Here is a 21,096-nt window from a genome sequence, read left to right on the forward strand (position 1 = left end):
GTTAGGCTACCACTCCAGCCAATTGCAAAGTTGTGGAGAATGTTGGAGTCAGGATCAAAGCCTGTTTGAATAGAAGTGGAGCACACATTGAAAATGTCAATTACAAGTGATATAATGAGCGATTTGAAAATGGCATGGTGTATGCTTTCCATCAATGCACCACTGAACTTGCTACCTTTTGTAATTTTTCTGCAATGAAACTCAGTCCTTTTTCTTCTTCTTTTTTTAAACACCCTGTACCACGATCTTGCAGAGTTTGCTTCCGAATCACCATGGGTTTACGCTGATGTTGTTCAGGTCCAACAGAAGAAGCAGAGAGGAAGAACATTTTGATAAAGCATGCAAAAGGGTTTAAAGAAAAGTCCTTTCACTTCCCAAAGTTCTACACTTTCTCACCACACCTGTTTTTGTATACCGACAAAAAACTTATGCATGATCAAAAAGCCCCAAAAAATGCAATAAAAATGCCTTTATTGAAGTAATGTTCGAGCACATCAATACACGAGGCAACACTAAAACCCAATCACAAAAAGGACCACAGATGTCAGTGGGTGACGACAAATAGTGGTAAAACCATCATCATGGTTGACAAACATCCCGACATCACCATCCATCACTCCTTATACTCGAGAAACGAAATCAACAATGCACTCCATCAATGTTACCCAAAAAGGACCCTCTATTTATTACGTAGGCTCGATCCGAGAAGAGGTCGGAATAGAGGGTGGAAGAGGAGGGGAGGGGGTTGGAAGAGATTGGAAATGGAAGAGGTTATTAAAGTACACAATAAATAGATGGCCCCAAAACGTAAGAATGTTTTAACAAGCCCTTGAAAGCGAGCGTTGAAAGGTATCAAACCATGCAGTTTAAACAACTTCTTAACCGACTATAAAGCCCTGCAAACGGTGTTCCAATGTCTCAAAAAGGTGAATTACTGCACTTCATCTTCAACATCCTCCTCAAAATCACCATCATCCTCAGCTGTGGCTTCCTGGTACTGCTGGTACTCGGACACGAGGTCGTTCATGTTGCTCTCGGCCTCGGTGAACTCCATCTCATCCATACCCTCGCCTGTGTACCAGTGAAGAAAGGCCTTGCGACGAAACATGGCCGTGAACTGCTCCGATATACGCTTGAAGAGCTCCTGCATGACGGGGAATAGACGTAAGGATTATTAGACAACGGGGAGCATAGATGGGTTATTACATGGACCTGTGTCAACTAGGCCAGCGTTGATAAAAGATTGCGAGAGGAAAAGGTACAAAACAATTAAGAGGGAGAATTGCTTTGCAATACATGTCCCCAACTGGTCCCATATACAGGAGGGAAAAATTGTTTTATGTATGCAAAGCTGCAGAATAAATTGGTTTCTGTAACTTGTATTGAAGCCATGTACCAAGTTTAAGTTCAATATTTTAAAAGGCAAGGGAAAAAGTCTGGAAAAACACAGGAGAGACGGACAGACAAACACAGAAAGACAGAGCAAACCGAAAATCCCCTCCAGTGAAACCAGTAGGGGCCCAAAATAAAAACATAAAACAAGGAAGAGCAATCGGATTGCAAACCCTCGCCAGGATGTATTTTCAGTGGTTTTAAGGCTTTTGTGTTAAAACAAATATGGCGTCCAAACCACGTGTCAGATGATGTGATTATTATAATTTTTTTCTCCACTAATTTATTCCTAGATTATGCTCAAGAAATTTCATCTTGATCAGATGAGGTTTTGTACTTGTGGAATTATGACGTCCGTAATGGAGGCACCGATGACATCATTAACATATTTTATTCCCCATGGAGAGTTCTTTACAATGAGGCATGTCAATTTTTTCTATTCAGCACTTTTGGATGGAGGTGCAAATTTTTTCGTTTTTTCCAAGATGGCGGCCAAACCACGTGACCTATGAAGTCAATTATCGTAAAAAAGTTCTACAGGAGTTGCTGCACCTATCGTGACAAATTCCTGTCAATCGGACCAACGGTTGCAGAGAAAAGCATATTTATTATGTACGGACAAACAGACAGACAAACCCAAATGCAATACCCTCTCCTCTGGTGAGGGCAACAAGCGTCATATTGAACAAAGGCTTGCCCACTTCGAACTGTGCAAACCTGTATGGCGGTGGAATTCCCAATAAAAGTGGAGGACATCTTTAAGCCACGTGGAGGGATGTCGCACACGGCGGTCTTGACGTTGTTTGGGATCCACTCCACGAAGTAACTGCTGTTCTTGTTCTGCACGTTCAACATTTGCTCATCCACCTCCTTCATCGACATGCGGCCACGGAAAATTGCGGCGACGGTGAGATAGCGACCGTGTCGCGGGTCGCAAGCCGCCATCATGTTTTTGGCATCGAACATCTGCTGCGTGAGCTCGGGCACGGTGAGCGCGCGGTACTGTTGGCTGCCACGAGACGTGAGCGGAGCGAACCCTGGCATGAAGAAGTGCAGTCGAGGGAACGGGACCATATTTACGGCCAATTTTCGCAGGTCGGCGTTGAGCTGGCCAGGGAAACGCAGACAGGTCGTTACACCGCTCATCGTTGCCGACACCAAGTGGTTGAGGTCTCCATACGTAGGTGTTGTCAACTTGAGAGTACGGAAGCAGATGTCGTACAGCGCCTCATTGTCAATGCAGTATGTTTCATCAGTGTTTTCGACGAGCTGATGGACTGAAAGCGTGGCGTTGTACGGCTCCACAACCGTGTCACTCACCTGGAAAATGGAAACAAGTGTCGGAATTAAAGGAAAACTTGACAACTGAGCAAGCGACCCATGTTTCAGGGGAAAATGACAACAAAAAGCCAGCAATCAATTCTCTTGTAGGAAAGCATTGGTGGATCAGTAGATCACTGCCATTCCGAGCACAAGTACACCATCTACTGTTACAAATCCACAACCAAACTAGACAATTCCATACCCCAAGAAAAACAAACTCGAAAAACTGCTGAAAGGTGAGTAGTTATAGGCCTCAAAACAACTGGTACGTACTGAAGAGGGTTAGATGCAACACCAGAATTGTCATTGGTGTCTGGCCAAACCTGGACCCACTTTAACCCCACCTACCCCCCATATACCCTGATGTTTTTAATGCCATGGAAAAAAAACCTTCAGTTGCAACTTACCAAATATCATTTTAGCCAAGTTTGGTCACAATCCCCCCAGCAGTTTCAGAACAGACCGACAGACGAACGACACGCCATCCCATAAGCTCCCCGAACTACATTAACCCCTTGCTTTGAAGAATGGGGAAAAAGGGGAAGGGGAGTAGGTGGTGACAGAGGGGACAGTCCTTTTAAGACCCTTTCACCACTTTCAACCTTTTAAGGCCATATTCACCTTTTAGACCTCCAACTACTTTTGGGATGTACCCTTTGTACCCCAAAGACCTTTAAAACCACAACAGACCCCTTACATACCTGTAGACCTTTTAGACCTTTTAAGACCCTGTTTGTCGTTAAAGGCGGCAAAAAGGGTTGGCGTCAGGAAGGGCATCCGGCTGTAAAACATCGCTTCAAAAAGGGGACCGAAAAACAACAACAACCACGGTTCCCGAAAAAGGCCAACCCCCGCTTGCGGGGAAAAATGGCCTCTAAAGGTGGTTATTATATAAGACCCTTGAATCTTTTAGACTTAAACCCCCGACCGGGAGGCTAACCCCCGATCTAGCGGGGAAAATGGCCTTAAAACGATCATTCATTCATTCATTCATTCAACCTTTTAGACTTAAAAATCCAGAGTACGATTGAAACACACCCTTTAAACCCAATAGATAGACCATTAAAACCTTAGACCTTTTAAGACCTGAAATACTTTTTGAATGTACCAGTAGACCTCTTCAACCCCACAGACCTTTAGATCCCAAATGACTCTGCAAGGCCCTATAAACCAGATTGACCACTTGCACCTGAAGACCTTTCGGCTGTTTAGACCCCTTAGATCCAAACTACAATTGGAATGTGCCCTTTAGATCCCATATGACCTTTTAAACCACTATAGATATTGACCCTTTCAACACTCTAAACCACAGTATGCCCTTTAGAGCAAGGGTTCAAGCGTCCTTTCACTGGACAAAAACAAATGGGGCGTTCATCAATTTAGGGACCAAGCTCAACGCTGATTTCATTGTTATTCCCTATATTTCATATTTAGTCTTCTTACTCTCTGGAAGGGCACAAATAATTGGTGTAACACCAATGGGAGTACAACAGTCTACTTGGTACAAACACTTGCATTTGTTTGCACTTTATTTTTTAACTCAACTGGACCATGTCCAGCTGAGTTTTTGTTGACACCCAGTGTCCGTCGTCCGTTTGTCATCTGTCTGTCTGTCGTCTGTCAACAATTCGACGTCTACGCTCTAAAAGTCACAAATATTGATGAAATTTGATGAAACTTGTTACGCAGCATCTTTAAGACAAACTAGTTTGGGATTGCATTTGGGCGTTGCACGCCCAAAAATGGGCGCGGCAGGGCGGCCATATTGAAAAATCAATTTTTGTCATATATTTTTAGCACATAAAAACTATATAGTTTGTGGTTCTCGTATGCATATTCTAACCATATTGATATAGACCAGTTGAGTTCAGGTTCCCTGGAACCTCTCTAGTTTAGGGTTGACATAGTCATGTTTCACAGCCCTTGTATTTGTATAATCACAGCACGTGTGCTGGTTCAGCCGAGTCCGCGCAACTCAGGATCAAGACGCACTTGGACTCCAACAAACTTGTAATATCACAAGCTCATCAAGCCTTAACTGCATAATGACTGGACACAGTACATACCTTTGGGGAAGGCACCACGCTGAAGGTGTTCATGATGCGATCGGGGTACTCTTCGCGGATCTTGCTGATGAGCAACGTCCCCATCCCGGAGCCAGTGCCGCCACCCAGCGAATGAGTCAGCTGGAAACCCTGTCATTCAACGCAACTCATTGTAACATTTTGTTGTCAAAATAAGCGCACACAACTTAGGCGAATTATTTGTTCACTTGCTCGAATGAAACCCAAACCACTAGACTCCTTTCCACAACCTCGTTGCAAGTCCAGGTGAGATATTAACAAACAAGGTAATCAACAAATCCTCAAACACAGCATCATCAAATCAAATGCACAGGGATCTCACCTGCAAGCAGTCACAACTTTCACTTTCCTTGCGCACAACGTCCAGTACGGAGTCGACCAGCTCTGCACCCTCCGTGTAATGACCCTTAGCCCAGTTATTTCCAGCACCGCTCTGGCCTGAAACAACACAGCATCTTCAGGTGCAAAAAAAGATGGAAGAATCAGCTCAAACAGGCTTAGGTACACGTAAAAAAACAAAAACAGGCACGTTGCGATGGAATGCGGAAGACGACGGAGTAGCTCACCAAACACAAAGTTATCCGGTCTGAATATTTGCCCAAATGGACCAGAGCGTACGGAATCCATGGTTCCCGGCTCGAGATCCACCAGGACAGCACGCGGAACGTACTTGTTTGCTGCAAACACACACATCAAAAAGTTTGTAACCTGCAAGCTTCCAATAGAACCAAGCAACTACTACCATTGCTCATAAAAGACAACCAATCGGGAATGCGGCACAGACATTATCAAATATTCCAAAGTCAGGAGATGGCTGTCACAATTAATCATTTGGAGTAGGATTTGGAGTCCCTCACTCTCTTCAATCCCACTCCTCCCTCCAGGTCTTTAAAACAGCTGTTCACCACCATCTCTTATCTTCCCCCATCCAAAACATTGATCTTTTCTACCCCCGTTAATTCACCCCAGATCCACTTTTTTTTTTAAATACCGACTTCTTTCCTGGAAGTCCGAGCAGTGTCCATGTGTTTTATGCCTCCTCCCCACAAGCACTTTCCCTCCCACAGATCTCCCGATGTCTGTTCTCTACTGTTGTACTTGTGTGCTCCCCCCTCTCTCTCTCCCCCCCCCCCCATCTTGTCTCCTGCTCCCTTTATACGTTTTATGTGTCCGTTTTTGTTTTTTGTGCGATTAATGATAGCTCTTACACGAGCCTCAATCTTGTATACAAAAAAGAAAAAAAGAAAAAGGGAGCTGTTACTAACCCTTTGAGTACGGGATTTTTTTTTTGATAATCCCGGGATGCCCAGCAACCTAAACAAAACAAAAAAAAAACAATTCACGAACCTCTAAGTTTGATAAAACGGGATTAATTTGGCATTTTGGTACGGGAATGCAACCACGTACTGACGATCTATTTAAAGGTACTAGGGCATGCCCGTACTATATATATATATCTAAAAGTATATCCCCCCCCCCCTCTATTTACATGCAATGGTTTGGTCCAAAGCTAACGGCTTGCGAGTACGGTGACAATCCCCCCCCTCTATTTACATGAAATGGTTTGGTCCAAAGCGAACGGCTTGCGAGTACGGTGACAATCCCCCCCCTCTATTTACATGAAATGGTTTGGTCCAAAGCGAACGGCTTGCGGAGTTTGGTAAAGAAATCGCCATAGCGTGCACAAATGCGCAGGAAAGCGAAAGAATCGCAAATTAGTTTTAATTAGTTTTAAAACATAGTTTAACGCCAACATAGCGGCAACATAGTTTGCCAACGTGAAATAAATGAATACGCTCTCAAATGTGCCAAAAAAACAAAAAAACGCTACCCGTACGCTCTACCCCGCCCGTAAACAAAAAAAACAACGCTCTTCGCTTCCGCCCTTCGCTCTGACTGAATTGGGAGAAATAATGCGCATAAGAAATCGAGAAATTATTATTTTCTCCGGAAGAAATCGAATTACGTACCGTAATGGCGCACGCGCTGGGCTCAGCATCAGCTCGCTCTCACATCGGCCACGCCTACGCAATAACGCGTTCTGTGATTGGATGCCGGAAGTGCAGTCCTCACTGTCCGGAAGGTCGCAAATCGCAGTTACGATGAATCGCAAATTAGTTTTAATTAGTTTTAAAACATAGTTTAACGGCAACATAGTTTGCCGACGGGAAATAAATGAATACGCTCTCAAATGTGCCATCCGAGGCAGAGTGTGTTCGCCACGTTCGGCACACGCGATAGCTCGCTGCTCTCTGATTGGTTGAATCGTTTTTTGGACATAGCTCGGTAAGTAATTGTCCGATTAATATGAAACCTTGAAAAGGCACATCCTCGGGTCCCCAGCAATATACCTGGCAAGTTTCAAGTATATCGGACCGGTAGTTGTCGAGAAACAGCGGTCACAGACAAACAAACAAACAAACAAACATACACACAGAGATTAGTGGAATTATAGATAGATAGTCGATGACGTGTAGTAACGTCATCCGTACTCAAAACTTTTTCGCGGGTTGCGGCACTGGACGTCATCCGTACACAAAGGGTTAATAGTGCTCGTTCGAGGAGAAGATATTGCATTTAAGTCTGTCTGTGTGTGTGTGTGTGTGTGTGTGTGTCTGTCTGTCTGTCTGTCTGTCTGTCTGTCTGTCTGTCTGTCTATCTCGCCAGAATAAATGATTTTTCTCTGCAACAGTTCATCCGATTGACAGGACATTTTCACCATAGGTGCACCTCCTCTTGTATAATATTTTAAAATAATTATGATGTCATAGGTCACATGGTACGGGGGCATATTGGAAAAACAGAAAAACTTTGCACCTTCATATCTCCGAAAGTGCTGCATAGAAAAGATTGAGACATTGCTCATTGTAAAGCACTCTCCATGGGGAATAACATGTTAATGATTTCATAGGTGCCTCCATTATGACGTCATAATTCGACAAGTACAAAACTTAATCCAATCAAGATTAAATTTCTTGAGCATCATCTAGGGATAGATTGGTGGAGAAAACCATAAATAAATAAAGGTGAAGTCATCGGTCAGGGGTTCGGCCGCCATATTTGTTTTAATACAAAAGCTTTAAAAAACACTAAAAACGTGTCCTGGTGAGGGTCTGCAAGCTCTGATTGCTCTTTCTTGTTTTTTTTGTTGTTAGTTTCCAAATCTATAAGACGAGCCGTTAGTGCGTTTCCATTTTTCTCAGACGGCTGAACAGATCATCAAGCTTGCAGGAGCGTTTTGGGCAAAAAATTATAAATAAAAAAATTGAAAATTTTGAAGAAAATGTTTTGTTTTTTTGGAAAACCTTTCTTTTTTAAAATCACTATGGTGCCTGAGCCTCAACAGTTATGTGAAAGGTAATATTACATTATACCCTATTAGTGTGTGTATGCGTGCAATATTGTATTAAATATTAATTTTCCTTTTTGGATGTAGGTGGGAGTGTTTTAGGCACCTACAAATAAATTGAAAAAAGATTTTTTTTTTTTTTTTTATTTCTTCAAAATGCCAACAGGATTAGAACATCGCCGGGCAACACATAGTACTCCTGCTAATACGAGATAAATTGTGGATTTTTAAACACAGTACGAGAATTTGTAAATACCAGATTATATTAGCAGTTATAAATACCACATTTTTGCATCTATTGCTAAAAGTGTGTGTGCGTTATATATACACTGCCACCGCTCACTTGCATCAACAGAAAATGGTAGAAACTCGACACCTCATCCACTGATATTTCTTCATGTCTTCATATCTTCTCCTCTAACGAACACTTGTCAGACTCCGATTTGCATCGAGGAACACAAAAAAAAAAAAACGAGAGGTTCCAGGGAACCTGAACTCAACTGGTCTGTATCAATATGGTTAGAATATATGCATAATAGAACCACAAACTATATAGTTTATATGTGCTAAAAATATATGACAAAAATTGATTTTTCAATAAAGCCGCCCTGCCACGCCCATCTTTGGGCGTGCAATGCCCAAATGCAATCCCAAACTAGTTTGTTTTAAAGATGCTGCATAACAAGTTTAATCAAACTTCATCAACATTTGTGACTGAGTGTAGACGTCGAATTAGTTTACAGACAGACACTGGGTGTTGACAAAAACTCAGCTGGACATAGTCCAGTCTAGTTTAAAATGTTACAATGCGCTCATTAGGCCAGCTGTGTGCAACATTCCATTCCACCCATTGGTTGGACAGCTTGCCAGACTTCACCCACGATTTCAACATGAAAAAATCATACGGCTGCCATGTTGGTGCATACAGCCATGCGAAGCCAAATACTCACTCGGAGCTGTCAAATAAACAATCACCATGCCCTCCCTACAAGTTTTCCCTTCATTATAAAATGACCAAAGCGACAGTTGAAAGGATGCCGACAAGCGTCACTGGCCTTGTGAAGATGTTTCTCAGATTGAGGGAGCGCTCTGTTGCCTTATACACTGCCCAAATAACCAAGTGTCATTCTCTAAAGCAGGGCTTAAACCAGTGGTTCTCGAACTTTCTTGGACTACCGCCCCCTTCTGCCCCCTTGAACCGGCTCAATGCCCCCCTTGTCCTATCGTTCGTGGTCTGACACCCAGTATTTATGTAGCTAGAAAGCAAAAATAACAGAAGCCAAATATTTTCTGAATAATATTTTACTTTATTTTTTATTTTCTTTTGCAAGACCTACAATGTTTCAGCAGAACAGGTCCAGGTGAGGCAAACTGGGAATCTGTTATCACAGGCCCAAATACCGTTAGTGTGAAGGGTGGGCCTGGTGACTCGCTGCGAGATTACGAACGTCTGGCTCCATCTCGGTGAGGTAGAGACGCAGATCGCCCCTCTTGGTAATGTCAAGGCGGTTTCGATACTTGGTCAGCAGCACCATCACGGCGCTGAACCCTCTTTCAACGAGGTATGATGTGGGGAACGCCATCAGCAGCAGTTCTGCCTCTGTCCACATTGCGGGGTATTCGCCCCGCTCCAGAATCCAGAATTTACCGTATTCATGCTGCGAGAATCTTGCCTTCGCCTCGTCATTGTGCAGGTTGATAATTTCGTCCTGTAATTCGCGCTTCACATCTTGAATGTCACATTTGAATGGGTTGATCACCCATGCTGGCACCGACATTTCCAGCATGTCTCTGAAACGCTGCTCCATATCTCCACGAATCTTCTCAAGGTGATTGCAATAAACGAGCAGCTCTTCATCAGACACAGCAGTTTCCTTTGCCAACCGGGGAAAGTGGTACATGCTCAGTCGAGATGGTTTCATTGCTTCATTGGACAGCGTGATACCACACAACAAACACATCGGTAACTGTTTGTTCGTCGGAGATGGAATGAATCCATACTTGATGTATTCAACGGAATACTGACGACACTTTTTCTATGAGGCCGACCGGACGTGAAGCTTTTTTGAATAACGAAATCAACACGCCAAAATGTCGAAAGACTAACACCAGCGCTAACACCGACTGTTCATACCTTGCCCAATGTCTGTGCTGGCCAGGCCAGGCTGTAAAGTTGAACCAGGCACGTTGAATAGTCCAGCACGAATAGAGTGTATTATATCCCGCATAAAAAGATTCTTGCAAGCCGATTGGTTGAAATGGCACCACGTGACAAAAATTAGTGTTGTACTATTGGCCGCATTGGCGGCCAATAGTATTTCACTGGTGTCATACACTATCATGTTTGTTGCGTGAGCATGTATGGACAAGAAAATACCTACACGACATCAGCGAATATGTGATCATAAAAACCATGCGGAGGGGGAGGGGGATGTGGTCGTTGATTGGATGGCCAATTTGCCGAATGGCGCCAGGTAACCTGTTCAGACTGCAGGAAGCCCAATGAGCGCTCCAAATTGCCGCTGCTCCTCTAAATCGGCAGTACCCCCCAAATCATTGCAAGCGCCCCCTACCGCCCGTTAACTCTGGAGCGCCCCCCTGAAGATTCCCAGCACCCACTGGGGGGCAGTAGGGACCACTTTGAGAACCTACAGCTTAAACCCATGTCATGATAAATGTCTTCGTCTGAGGTCATTATTTACTTTTAACGGTGTATATATTAAGCTCCATTAGTATTGTTTGTTTTTTTTCCGATATCAATATCCAAATAAATAAAAAATTTAACGCAGGTTCCAAAAATACGTAATGGCCCAATATTTTGGTGGGTTTGGAGAGTAGCGGTCAATTTCACCAAAGGAGCCAATGTGATATACAGAGGAACCTCAAAACAACCAAACAATTAGCCAAATGGGGCGCACCACTCCGTCTAGTCTCCAGCCAATGAAGTGTTAATAGGAAAGTCTGTGTATACTGTCAGTGCTCAACTCGTTCATCAACAAAGATTAAAGGGTTTACATCATATTTACTGCAGTTTGACATTAAAAGTGGTACAAAAATGCGGTTTGACTGGCAAGTCACATGGCACAAAAAACATTATGACACAACGTACCCTGCGCCTCATTGTAGTACACGTTGATGCGTTCAAGCTGCAGGTCACTGTCCCCCTGGTAGCTCCCGGTGGAGTCGATGCCGTGCTCATCGCTGATCACTTCCCAGAACTGAGAAAAGATGGAAACAGCATTGAAAGGACCACATGCGCGGAGGAAGAGCAGAATCAGCATCCCATCTCATTAAATCACACCTCAAACTGCGTAAAATTCAACTTCCAACCCCTTTATTAAATCCCATCTTGCTCACTATTCGTAACAAATTTCCATTCAATACCCTCATTATTAAATCCCATGTATTTACCTTTCAGTGCACCCCTTCCTCATTATACCAGACCTTACTCTTGAGGTGTTCCCCTTATTTTATGTATACAAAGGCAAGGCTCGGGGAAGAGTTTGAACACAGGAAAAAAACAAAAATAAAAATAACAGCAGAAAGAGTGGGGGTGGAGGGGCTTGTCCAAGGAATAAAATAGACCGAGACTGGAAGGACAAAAAGGAAAAGGGTAGGGGAGGGTGGACAAGATGGATACAGAAGCAAACTCGGAAAGGAAACTAGAGCTTCCAGGGAAGCAGAACTCAACTGAACTGACTGGACAACTTTAAAGTAGGTCAGTTGTCTGTACTAGATTTGACTACCTTGTGTGGTAAGAGTCTCACACACCAAGTTTGATCAAAATCCATAAATATTTGTGGATGTTAAAGTCTTAACGTCGTTTGAGCTGAAAACAATATGGCGGCCATTTTGTGACGGATTGGGTTGGAATGCAATAGCAACCTACCTTGTGTGGTAAGGGTTAAACATTCTAAGTTTGATCAAAATCTGTTAATATTTGTGGACGCCAGAGTGTCGACGTCGTTTTCATGACCAAAAACAAAATGGTCGCCTAAGTCCGCCATTTTTCAACGGATCGGGCTGAAATGTAATACCAACCTGGTCCTTGGGGTAAGGATGCTGCATGTCAAGTTTGATCAGAATCGGTTGATATTTGTGGATGCTGAAGTGTTAACGTCAAAAAGTTAACGGATGACAGACGACGACGACGACGGACGGTTCAGTATGTGATGAACTCAACTGGACTATAGTCCAGTTGAGTTAAAAACAGGAAATTTGGGGTTGAGGTGGTTTATCAGGGATAGAAAACATCATGGGTTTGGGAAGATCTGAAATGGTAAATGGCTGCCATGAAAACCTGGAGGGAAGACTGAAATTGAGGAGAATGTGGGAGTTGGTTCCACAGGTGGGACCAGAAAAGAGGGACGCATGAGTGTGAAAGCGAGCCATGATCCTGGATTTTGGGAGATCACCAGAAGGGGATTGCTGGTAGAGAACGTGTGCCTTGCAGAAACCGGGGAGAGGGGTGGAGAGGACAAAGCATGGACAGAGCAGAGGGTGCAAAACCTGTGAGAGAGGAGGTGGTAGAAGACAGAGACCACCAACTTCTCTGCGATGGCAAAGTGGTAGGCCCCCAAACCAAGCTTCATCATTCCAATGATCTTTGATGTCTGTTTCCATGGTGTCAAGCTGTAACACTTGACAAAACAATTTTGAAGTCCAAGTTTCCATAGGAGAAGGAGCATGCATGGAGGTGGTGGATAAAATGGTTATTTTTAACCCTTTTATTCTGAAATACAATTACCAGGCACTGACAGCTCCTTCGTTGTAGTGAAGCATCAAATTCTGAACATTCTGACATCAAATCTTTCATCTTCTGCAATGGCTTGATCTAGGATCATCATTTTGGATTCAGACCAGGTCAATAGGTCATTCTACTCTGGGCATGCTGCTTCTGCTGTCTCACCAATGGATGGAGGTCCTCAATGCCAAACAGGAAATTAGAGCTGTCTCCCTTGACATATCACGTACCTTCGATACGGTCTGGCACCCCGCTCTGCTCACCACTCTCCTCGCATGGTATCCATGGAAACCTCCACGCATTGCTTGCAGACTTCCTTTCTGGTCACAGTCATCATGTGGCCCTGAATGGGTTTCTCTCATCTCCTCTTCCTGTTCTGGCTGGAGTTCCCCAAGGTAGTGTTCTGGGCCCTGTGCTTTTTCTGGTCTTCATCAATGATCTCTCCGACTCTCTTGAAAATTCTCTGTAACTCTTTGCTGACGACCCCACTCTCTGCCGCTCCATTCCTCATCCCTCAGATCGGCAGTCTGCAGCCTCACTCTCTGCAGATCTGGGCAATATCACAGACAGGTCAAACAAGTGGAACATGTCTTTCAATCCTGACAAATCTCACGCTCTCACTATGTCTCTCTGAAAAGACCGTCTGGAAAACCCTCCCATCTACTTTTTGAACAATCCTCTTGAAGAAGTTCTGTCACTCAAGCTTTTGGGTCTCACTATCTGCCATGATCTTTCCTGGGAAAACCACATTTCCAAGCTGGCTTCCAAAGCCAGTCGCCGACTGGCATCCTCCGTCGTGCAAAGTCCTTTCTGGGCACTTCTGAGCTCCTCACCACATACAAAGCTTTAATTCCGCAGCTCAATGGAATGCTGCCTTCCCCTCTGGGGTGGTGCTCATGCCTCACACCTAGCTCAGCTTCACGCTGTTGAAACCAAAGCTTTCAGAATCATTGGAATCTCCCGCTATGAAGCTCACTCCAAGAGCTTTTCACTCACTCACTGCAGGCAGGTTGGTGGTCTTTGTCTTCGACTGACTCCTCTCCGGCCTTGCTCCCCCAGCTCTCTCTGGGCTCTGTCCCCCAAATATTCCTACAGGTCGCACAAGATTGGCCTGCAACCCTCTTATGGTAAAACTGCCAAAAATCAAGACTCTCTGTTCACCTTCACTCTTTCATTCCTCTTTTCTTACACCTTTGGAACAAACTGCCTCACTCTCTTCAATCCCACTCCTCCCTCCAGGTCTTTAAAACAGCTCTTCACCACCATCTCTTATCTTCCCCCATCCAAAACCTTGACCTTTTCTACCCCCACTAATTTCATCCCAGATCCACTTTTTTGAAATACCAACTTCTGTCCTGGAAGTCCTTGCAGTGTCCTTGTGTTTTATACTTCTCGCACCCTCTTTCCCACGCCTCCTCCGCCAAGCCCTCTCCCTCCCACACATCTCCCGATGTCCCTGCTCTCAAATGTTGTGCTTGTGTGCTTCCCCTTCTCTCCCCATCTCGTCTGCCACTCCCCTTATTATATAGTGTGTCGGTTTGATCTTTTGTGTGATAAATGTTAGCTCTTTCACGAGCCTCGATCCTCGATCCTGCAACAAAAAAAGAAAAAAAGAAAACAAAGCCTTGTAGTTGGATCGGAGCTCAGGTGCACAAAGGAAAGACTTGGAAATTTGGCTTGCGCAAGAGATCATGGCTGAGAGCGAGACCCAGGAGTTTGAAAGACTGAACCTCATACGGTTGTTGATAAAGTGGATTGAAAGGTTTGCATAACGGTCCTTTCGGAGATTGAGTGTAGGTGGAATGTAACCAGGATTTAAAGACATGTTCTAGGTCGTTGACCAGTTTGTGATTTTGTCAAGGTTTGAGGAGGGAAGAGGCTGCAGCCTGTCTGTCTAAACTAAAGGATGAAGTACGTCATGGCAGAGGGTAAAGTCATCAGCAAAAAGACAAAGGACTTTCCAGTCAGAGAGTTCGTTGATACGATGGGACCAGAACACTTCCTTGGAGAACTTCAGCCTTGACAGGGAGAGGAGATGAAAGGATTCCGTTGAGCCACACAATGGTGAAGAGTGTGGAGGAAGTCAGTAATCCGTGGAGAGTTGGCACTATCAATCTGACCTCATTAGATTACGCCTCTTAACCTTCATTCCACCCCTCTTTATTAAATCAAAACTTAACCTTTACAATACCCCCTCAACATTAGCTTACACCTCTTAACCCTTCATTCCACCCCTCTTTATTAAATCAAAACGTAACCTTTACAATACCCCCTCAACATTAGCTTACACCTCTTAACCCTTCATTCCATCCCTCTTTATTAAATCAAAACTTAACCTTTACAATACCCCCTCAACATTAGATTACACCTCTTAACCTTTATTAAATCAAAACTTAACCTTTACAATACCCCAACATTAGCTTACACCTCTTAACTCTTCATTCCATCCCTCTTTATTAAATCAAAACTTAACCTTTACAATACCCCCTCAACATTAGCTTACACCTCTTAACTCTTCATTCCATCCCTCTTTATTAAATCAAAACTTAACCTTTACAATACCCCCTCAACATTAGATTACACCTCTTAACCCTTCATTCCACCCCATATTATTAAATTACACCTCCTTATTCTTTTAATCCACCCCTCATTAAATTACACCTCCTTACCCGAATCCACCCCCATTAAATTACACCCATTATCAAATTACACCTTCCTCTTCATTCCACCCATTATTAAATTACACCTTCCTCTTCATTCCACCCATTATTAAATTACACCTTCCTCTTCATTCCACCCATTATTAAACAAGCGTTACGCCTAGGTCCCCCGTCGGGGAAGTGATGTGAGTTGACAAAATGGAAGACGCAGAAAACATGCTATGATATGATATTTCGCTCACAAGGTTCAAACATACATGGTGGCGGCCATCTTGGATTTTGACGTGGCGACCCAATTTTCAATAGCGTTCTTCCTTATGCCTAGATACACCCACACACCAGATTAGAAGTTGGTACTTCGCTTATTTTTCAAGTTATTCTGCTCACAAGGTTCAGAAATACATGGCGGCGGCCATCTTGGATTTGGACGTGGCGACCCAATTTTCAATAGGGTTCTTCCGTGTGTCGAGATACACCCACACACCAGATTAGAAGTTGGTACTTCGCTTATTTTTCAAGATATTTCGTTCACAAGGTTCAGACATATACGAGGTGTGTTCAAAAAGTATCCGACCTTTGTTCATAAAAAATACTCGTATCCAGATACAACAAACTTACACTAATCTCCTTCAAAGTAGTCCCCTTGGGCTGCCACACACTTCTCCCAACTGTTCTGCCACTGTCGGAAGCAGCGCTGCAACGCCTCTTTTGGGATGGCACGCAGCTGGTCCGTCGCATTCCGCATGATGTCTTCTCTGGCCTGAAATCTGGTCCCTTTCAGGGGCATTTTCAGCTTGGAGAAAAGCCAGAAGTCACACGGAGCCATGTCGGGAGAGTAGGGAGCCTGACGAAGCACAGGTGTGTTGTGTTTGGCCAAGAAACTCTGTATCAAATGTGAAGAATGGGCGGGTGCGTTATCGTGATGGAGCTGCCAATTGCCCGCTGCCCACAGGTCCGGCCGTTTGCGTCGCACAGCGTCACGAAGGCGACGCAGAACCTCTTGGTAATACTCCTTGGTGATGGTTGTGCCGTGTGGTGCGTACTCGTGATGAACCACGCCACTGGAGTCGAAGAAGACGGTCAGCATGACTGACATTGCTGCGGACCTGCTTTGCTTTTTTTGGCCTCGGGGATGTTGGATGCTTCCATTGTGATGACTGCAACTTGGTTTCTGGGTCGTACCCATAAACCCAGGACTCATCGCCAGTGATCACTGTGTTGAGGAAGCTGGGATCGCTGTTCACAGTCTCCAGCATGTCCTGTGCGATCTCCAAACGGAGTTGCTTCTGCTCAATCGTTAGCAGCTTTGGTACGAACTTCGCTGAGATTCTCCTGAAGCCCAAATCCTCCTTCATAATGGAATGAACGGATCCAATGCTGACGCCCACCTCGTCTGCAAGTTCTCTGATCGTGATTCGACGATCCTGCATCACCAGGGTCCTCAATTGGTCAATGACGATCTCATTTCGGGATGTTGAGGGCCTACCCGAACGTGCTTCACTCTCCACTGATGTGCGGCCATCTTTGAAGCGGTTGTACCACTCCTTTATCTGTGTGGTGCTCATTGCTTCGTCCCCAAAGGCCTGTTGAATCTTGCGGATCGTTTCCACTTGGGAATCGCCAAGCTTTACACAAAATTTGATGCAGTAGCGTTGTTCAAGTTTTTCCGTCTTTGTCAAAAACGAAAATCCGACAGTGCTCACTTACACTTCCTCACTCATCGGCGGTCTGCTGTCGAATGACAGCTTCTGCAGGTGGGAAAAAATTCACGCGTGCGCATTAGGATCGCCTACATACGTGCACAAATCAACGCCTCCCTAGCTTCATTCGTTTACGCACGACAAATTAAGGTCGCATACTTTTTGAACACACCTCGTATATGATGGCGGCCATCTTGGATTTGGACGTGGGTTGCACCCACTCACCAAATTCGAATGTGGTCCTTCGCTTACGCACGCACGCACGCCCGCACGCACGCACGGAGGGACGGGAAAACCATAGTCCCCCTTTCGCTCCGCGGTGCGCCGGGGGACAATTACACATCACTCTTCATTCCACCCATTTATCAAATTACACCTTCCTCTTCATTCCACCCATTATCAAATTACACCTTCCTCCTCATTCCACCCATTATTAAATTACACCTTCCTCTTCATTCCACCCATTATCAATTTTTTTTTTTTTTTTGGATACTGAATCGAGGCTCGTGAAAGAGCTGACATTTACTTCACAAACAAATCAACCAGACAAACAAAATATATAAAAAGAGGGAGCGGAAGACAAGAGAAGGGGAAGCACACAAACACTTGAGGGCACACAACATTTAAGAGCAGGGAGATGTGTGGGAGGGAGAGGGCTTGGGGGGAGGGGGGTGGCAGAAGTATCAAACACAAGGACACCAAGGACTTCCAGGACAGAAGTTGGTATTTCAAAAAAGTGGATTTGGGGTGAAATTAGCGGGGATAGAAAAGATCAATGTTTTGGATGGGGGAAGATAAGAGATGGTGGTGAACAGCTGTTTTAAAGACCTGGAGGGTGGAGTGGGATTGAAGAGAGTGAGGGAATTTGTTCCAGAGGCGGGAGAAAAGAGGAATGAAGGAGTGAAGGTGAGCAGAGAGTCTTGATTTTGGCAGTTTAACCATAAGAGGGTTGCAGGTAGATCTTGTGCGACCTGTAGGAATATTTGCTGGACAGAGCCCAGAGAGAGCTGGGGGGGGGGGGGGGGGGGGAGGGCAAGGCCGGAGAGGAGTCGGTAGAAGACGGAAAGACCACCAACCTGCCTGCGGTGAGTGAGTGAGAGGCCCTTGGAGTTAGCTTCATCGCGGGAGATTCCAATGATTCTGAATGCTTTGGTTTCAACAGCGTGAAGACGAGCTAGGTGTGAGGCAGGTGCACTAGCGCAGAGGGGAGAGCAGTATTCCATTGAGCTGCGGATGAAAGCCTTGTATGTGGTGAGGAGCTCAGGTGTGCCAAGGAAGGACTTCGCACGACGGAGGATGCCCAGTCGGCGACTGGCTTTGGAGGCCAGATTTGAAATGTGGTTTTCCCAGGAAAGATCATGGCAGATAGTGAGACCCAAAAGCTTGAGTGACAGAACTTCTTGGAGAGGATTATTCAGAAAGTGGATGGGAGGGTTGTCCAGTCGGTCTTTTCGGAGAGACATCGTAAGAGTGTGAGATTTGTCAGGATTGAAAGACATGTTCCACTTGTTTGCCCAGTCTGTGATTTTGTCCAGGTCTGCAGAGAGTGAGGAGGCTGCAGAGTGCCGATCTGAAGGATGAAGAATGGAGCGACAGAGAGTGGAGTCATCAGCAAAGAGATAGAGAGGATTTTCAAGAGTCAGAGAGATCATTGATGAAGACCAGAAAAAGCACAGGGCCAGAACACTGCCTTGGGGAACTCTAGCCTGAACAGGAAGAGGAGATGAGAGAAACCCATTCAGGGCCACACGTTGACTACGACTAGAGAGGAAGTCCGCCAGCCATGCGTGGAGATTTCCATGGATACCAAAAGAGGAGAGTTTGGTGAGCAGAGCGGGGTGCCAGACCGTATCGAAGGCACGTGATATGTCGAGGGAGACGGCTCTAATTTCCTGTTTGGCATTGAGGACCTCCATCCATTGCTGAGAAAGCAGAAGCACCAAATTACACCTTCCTCTTCATTCCACCCAATATCAAATTACACCTTCCTCTTCATTCCACCCATTATCAAATTACACCTTCCTCTTCATTCCACCCAATATCAAATTACACCTTCCTCTTCATTCCACCCAATATCAAATTACACCTTCCTCTTCATTCCACCCAATATTAAATTACACCTTCCTCTTCATTCCACCAAATATTAAATTACACCTTTCTCTTCATTCCACCAAATATTAAATTCCACCTCACTCTTCATTCCACCCAATATTAAATTACACCTTCCTCTTCATTCCACCCAATATTAAATTACACCTTCCTCTTCATTCCACCCAATATCAAATTCCATCTTGTCACAAGTTATACCCCACCCTCCACCTGCTCTTTAAATGAATCACACCTCCATATTCTTCGTTCCACACCTTTTCAAATCACACACCTTGCTCTCCATAAGTTATTCCCCTTCCTCCACATGAAATCCCATTTCCTCTCCTTCAAAATATCCCATTAAATCACACCTCCACCATCAAACCGATGTATTCCCCTAAACTGTTTTAGTGCGACACTTCTCTAAACCCCAGCCCCCTGATATTCCCCCATTTTACACATCTTCACTGCAGCCCTACTTTTTGAGACGACACGAGTTCAGGTTACATGCAGGAGGAATCAAAGTTCAAACTCAGTCGCCATTTAGAGGGCCGAACGTATCCCAGGTAAAGGATTCCATCGAGAAACGCGACCCAATGACGTCACAATGCACCAAATCCTGGTACGTTGTGCCCCCTTCAGGTCGAAAGTAGCATCTTCGGATCCTTTTGTTTGTTAAAAACACGATTAACGGGTTATTTAAACACACTGCTCTCTCTCTCTCTCTCTCTCTCTCTCTCACCTCGTCTACACCACCGTGTGAACCAAGGTGATTCATGGAGGTCGCCCTGTCCACGAGGAAGTGCAACATCCCGCCTCGATTTCCCGCCAAATGATTTAACACCGCAAGGATTCACGGGGCTCATCCCGACAATCATCCGAAACCACAAGAAACATCCACCCGACCCCAGAGAGAGAACCACGTGGGGTGTAATTCAGGGAATATGGACACGTACGACCCAATAGGCCGGTGCCGAGCCAGAGTCGCCATTTTGAGTTCGTTACCGAAAACTGACCGCGCAGACTCCATTCCCCTTCCACTCCTCTATTAAATCATTACATTCCCCTTCCACTGCCTGAATTAAACATTATGAAATAAATGAACTGAAAAAAATTAAATAATCAGGTCAATGATATTCCAATAAACAATAACACGAAGGGAAGAGAACGATGACACCCGCACCTTGGATCCGATCTGGTTGCCACACTGCCCGGCCTGAAGGTGCACGATCTCACGCATGATACTGATTTACAACAAACTACAAACGTTTCCTTAAAAATAAAGTATCAGCCGAAAAGGACCACGGATCGCCAACCGACAACGGATAATAGGAGACGCACGAAATGGAGAACCACCGACCAACGCCTAGCAGCAGTGACAGCGCCAAACCACGCCCAGATATGGCAACGTTGCCAAACCACGCCCAGATATGGCAACGTTGCCAAACCACGCCCAGATATGGCACCGTCGTCAAACCACGCCCACATATAGCAAAGTCGCCAAACCACGCCCAAAGCAACGTCGTCAAACCATGCCCAGATTAGCAACAAAGTCAAACCACGCCCAGATAAAGCAACGTCGTCAAACCACGCCCAGATAAAGCAACGTCGACAAACCACGCCTAAAGCAACGTCGACATTATAGATATGGAACGCATCAACCACAAGCCAACCACGTCGTACATCGCGAAAGCCACGCATACTAAAAAGAAACGTAACTTGAACCCACGTGCACAAAAAAAGATTTGAACCAAAG

General features: G+C 44.9%; 1 protein-coding gene across 2 annotated transcripts; it reads right to left on the reverse strand.

Moving 5' to 3' along the window:
• Window positions 1-454: 454 nt before the first annotated feature.
• On the reverse strand, window positions 455-20,799 carry LOC137422921 (tubulin beta-4B chain). Of its 2 annotated transcripts, none has more exons than XM_068109583.2 (7): window positions 20,524-20,799; window positions 11,258-11,366; window positions 5,366-5,476; window positions 5,122-5,237; window positions 4,782-4,910; window positions 2,110-2,712; window positions 455-1,144 (listed from the first exon to the last, which is right to left on the reverse strand). In XM_068109583.2, exons 1-7 carry the CDS (start codon window positions 20,578-20,580, stop codon window positions 932-934), a joined length of 1,338 nt encoding a protein of 445 aa, XP_067965684.1. In that variant the 5' UTR covers window positions 20,581-20,799; the 3' UTR covers window positions 455-931. The 2 variants fall into 2 exon arrangements, with proteins under 2 accessions (XP_067965684.1, XP_067965686.1); XM_068109585.2 differs by having other exon boundaries at window positions 8,492-11,366; window positions 20,524-20,736.
• Window positions 20,800-21,096: the final 297 nt, after the last annotated feature.

This window comes from Myxine glutinosa, chromosome 3 (genome assembly GCF_964187855.1).
Source record: "Myxine glutinosa chromosome 3, kmMyxGlut1.1, whole genome shotgun sequence".
In the NCBI taxonomy this organism is placed as follows: Eukaryota; Metazoa; Chordata; class Myxini; order Myxiniformes; family Myxinidae; genus Myxine; species Myxine glutinosa.

What these genes read in the sequence shown, in the direction of transcription:
- LOC137422921 (XM_068109583.2), bottom strand. Translation starts at nt 20,580, where the DNA reads ATGCGTGAGATCGTGCACCTTCAGGCCGGGCAGTGTGGCAACCAGATC. An exon ending in ACCGGATAACTTTGTGTTTG is followed by an intron (nt 5,238 to 5,365) that starts GTGAGCTACTCC and finishes GTGTTGTTTCAG; the next exon opens with GCCAGAGCGGTGCTGGAAAT. An exon ending in AAAGTTGTGACTGCTTGCAG is followed by an intron (nt 4,911 to 5,121) that starts GTGAGATCCCTG and finishes GTTGAATGACAG; the next exon opens with GGTTTCCAGCTGACTCATTC.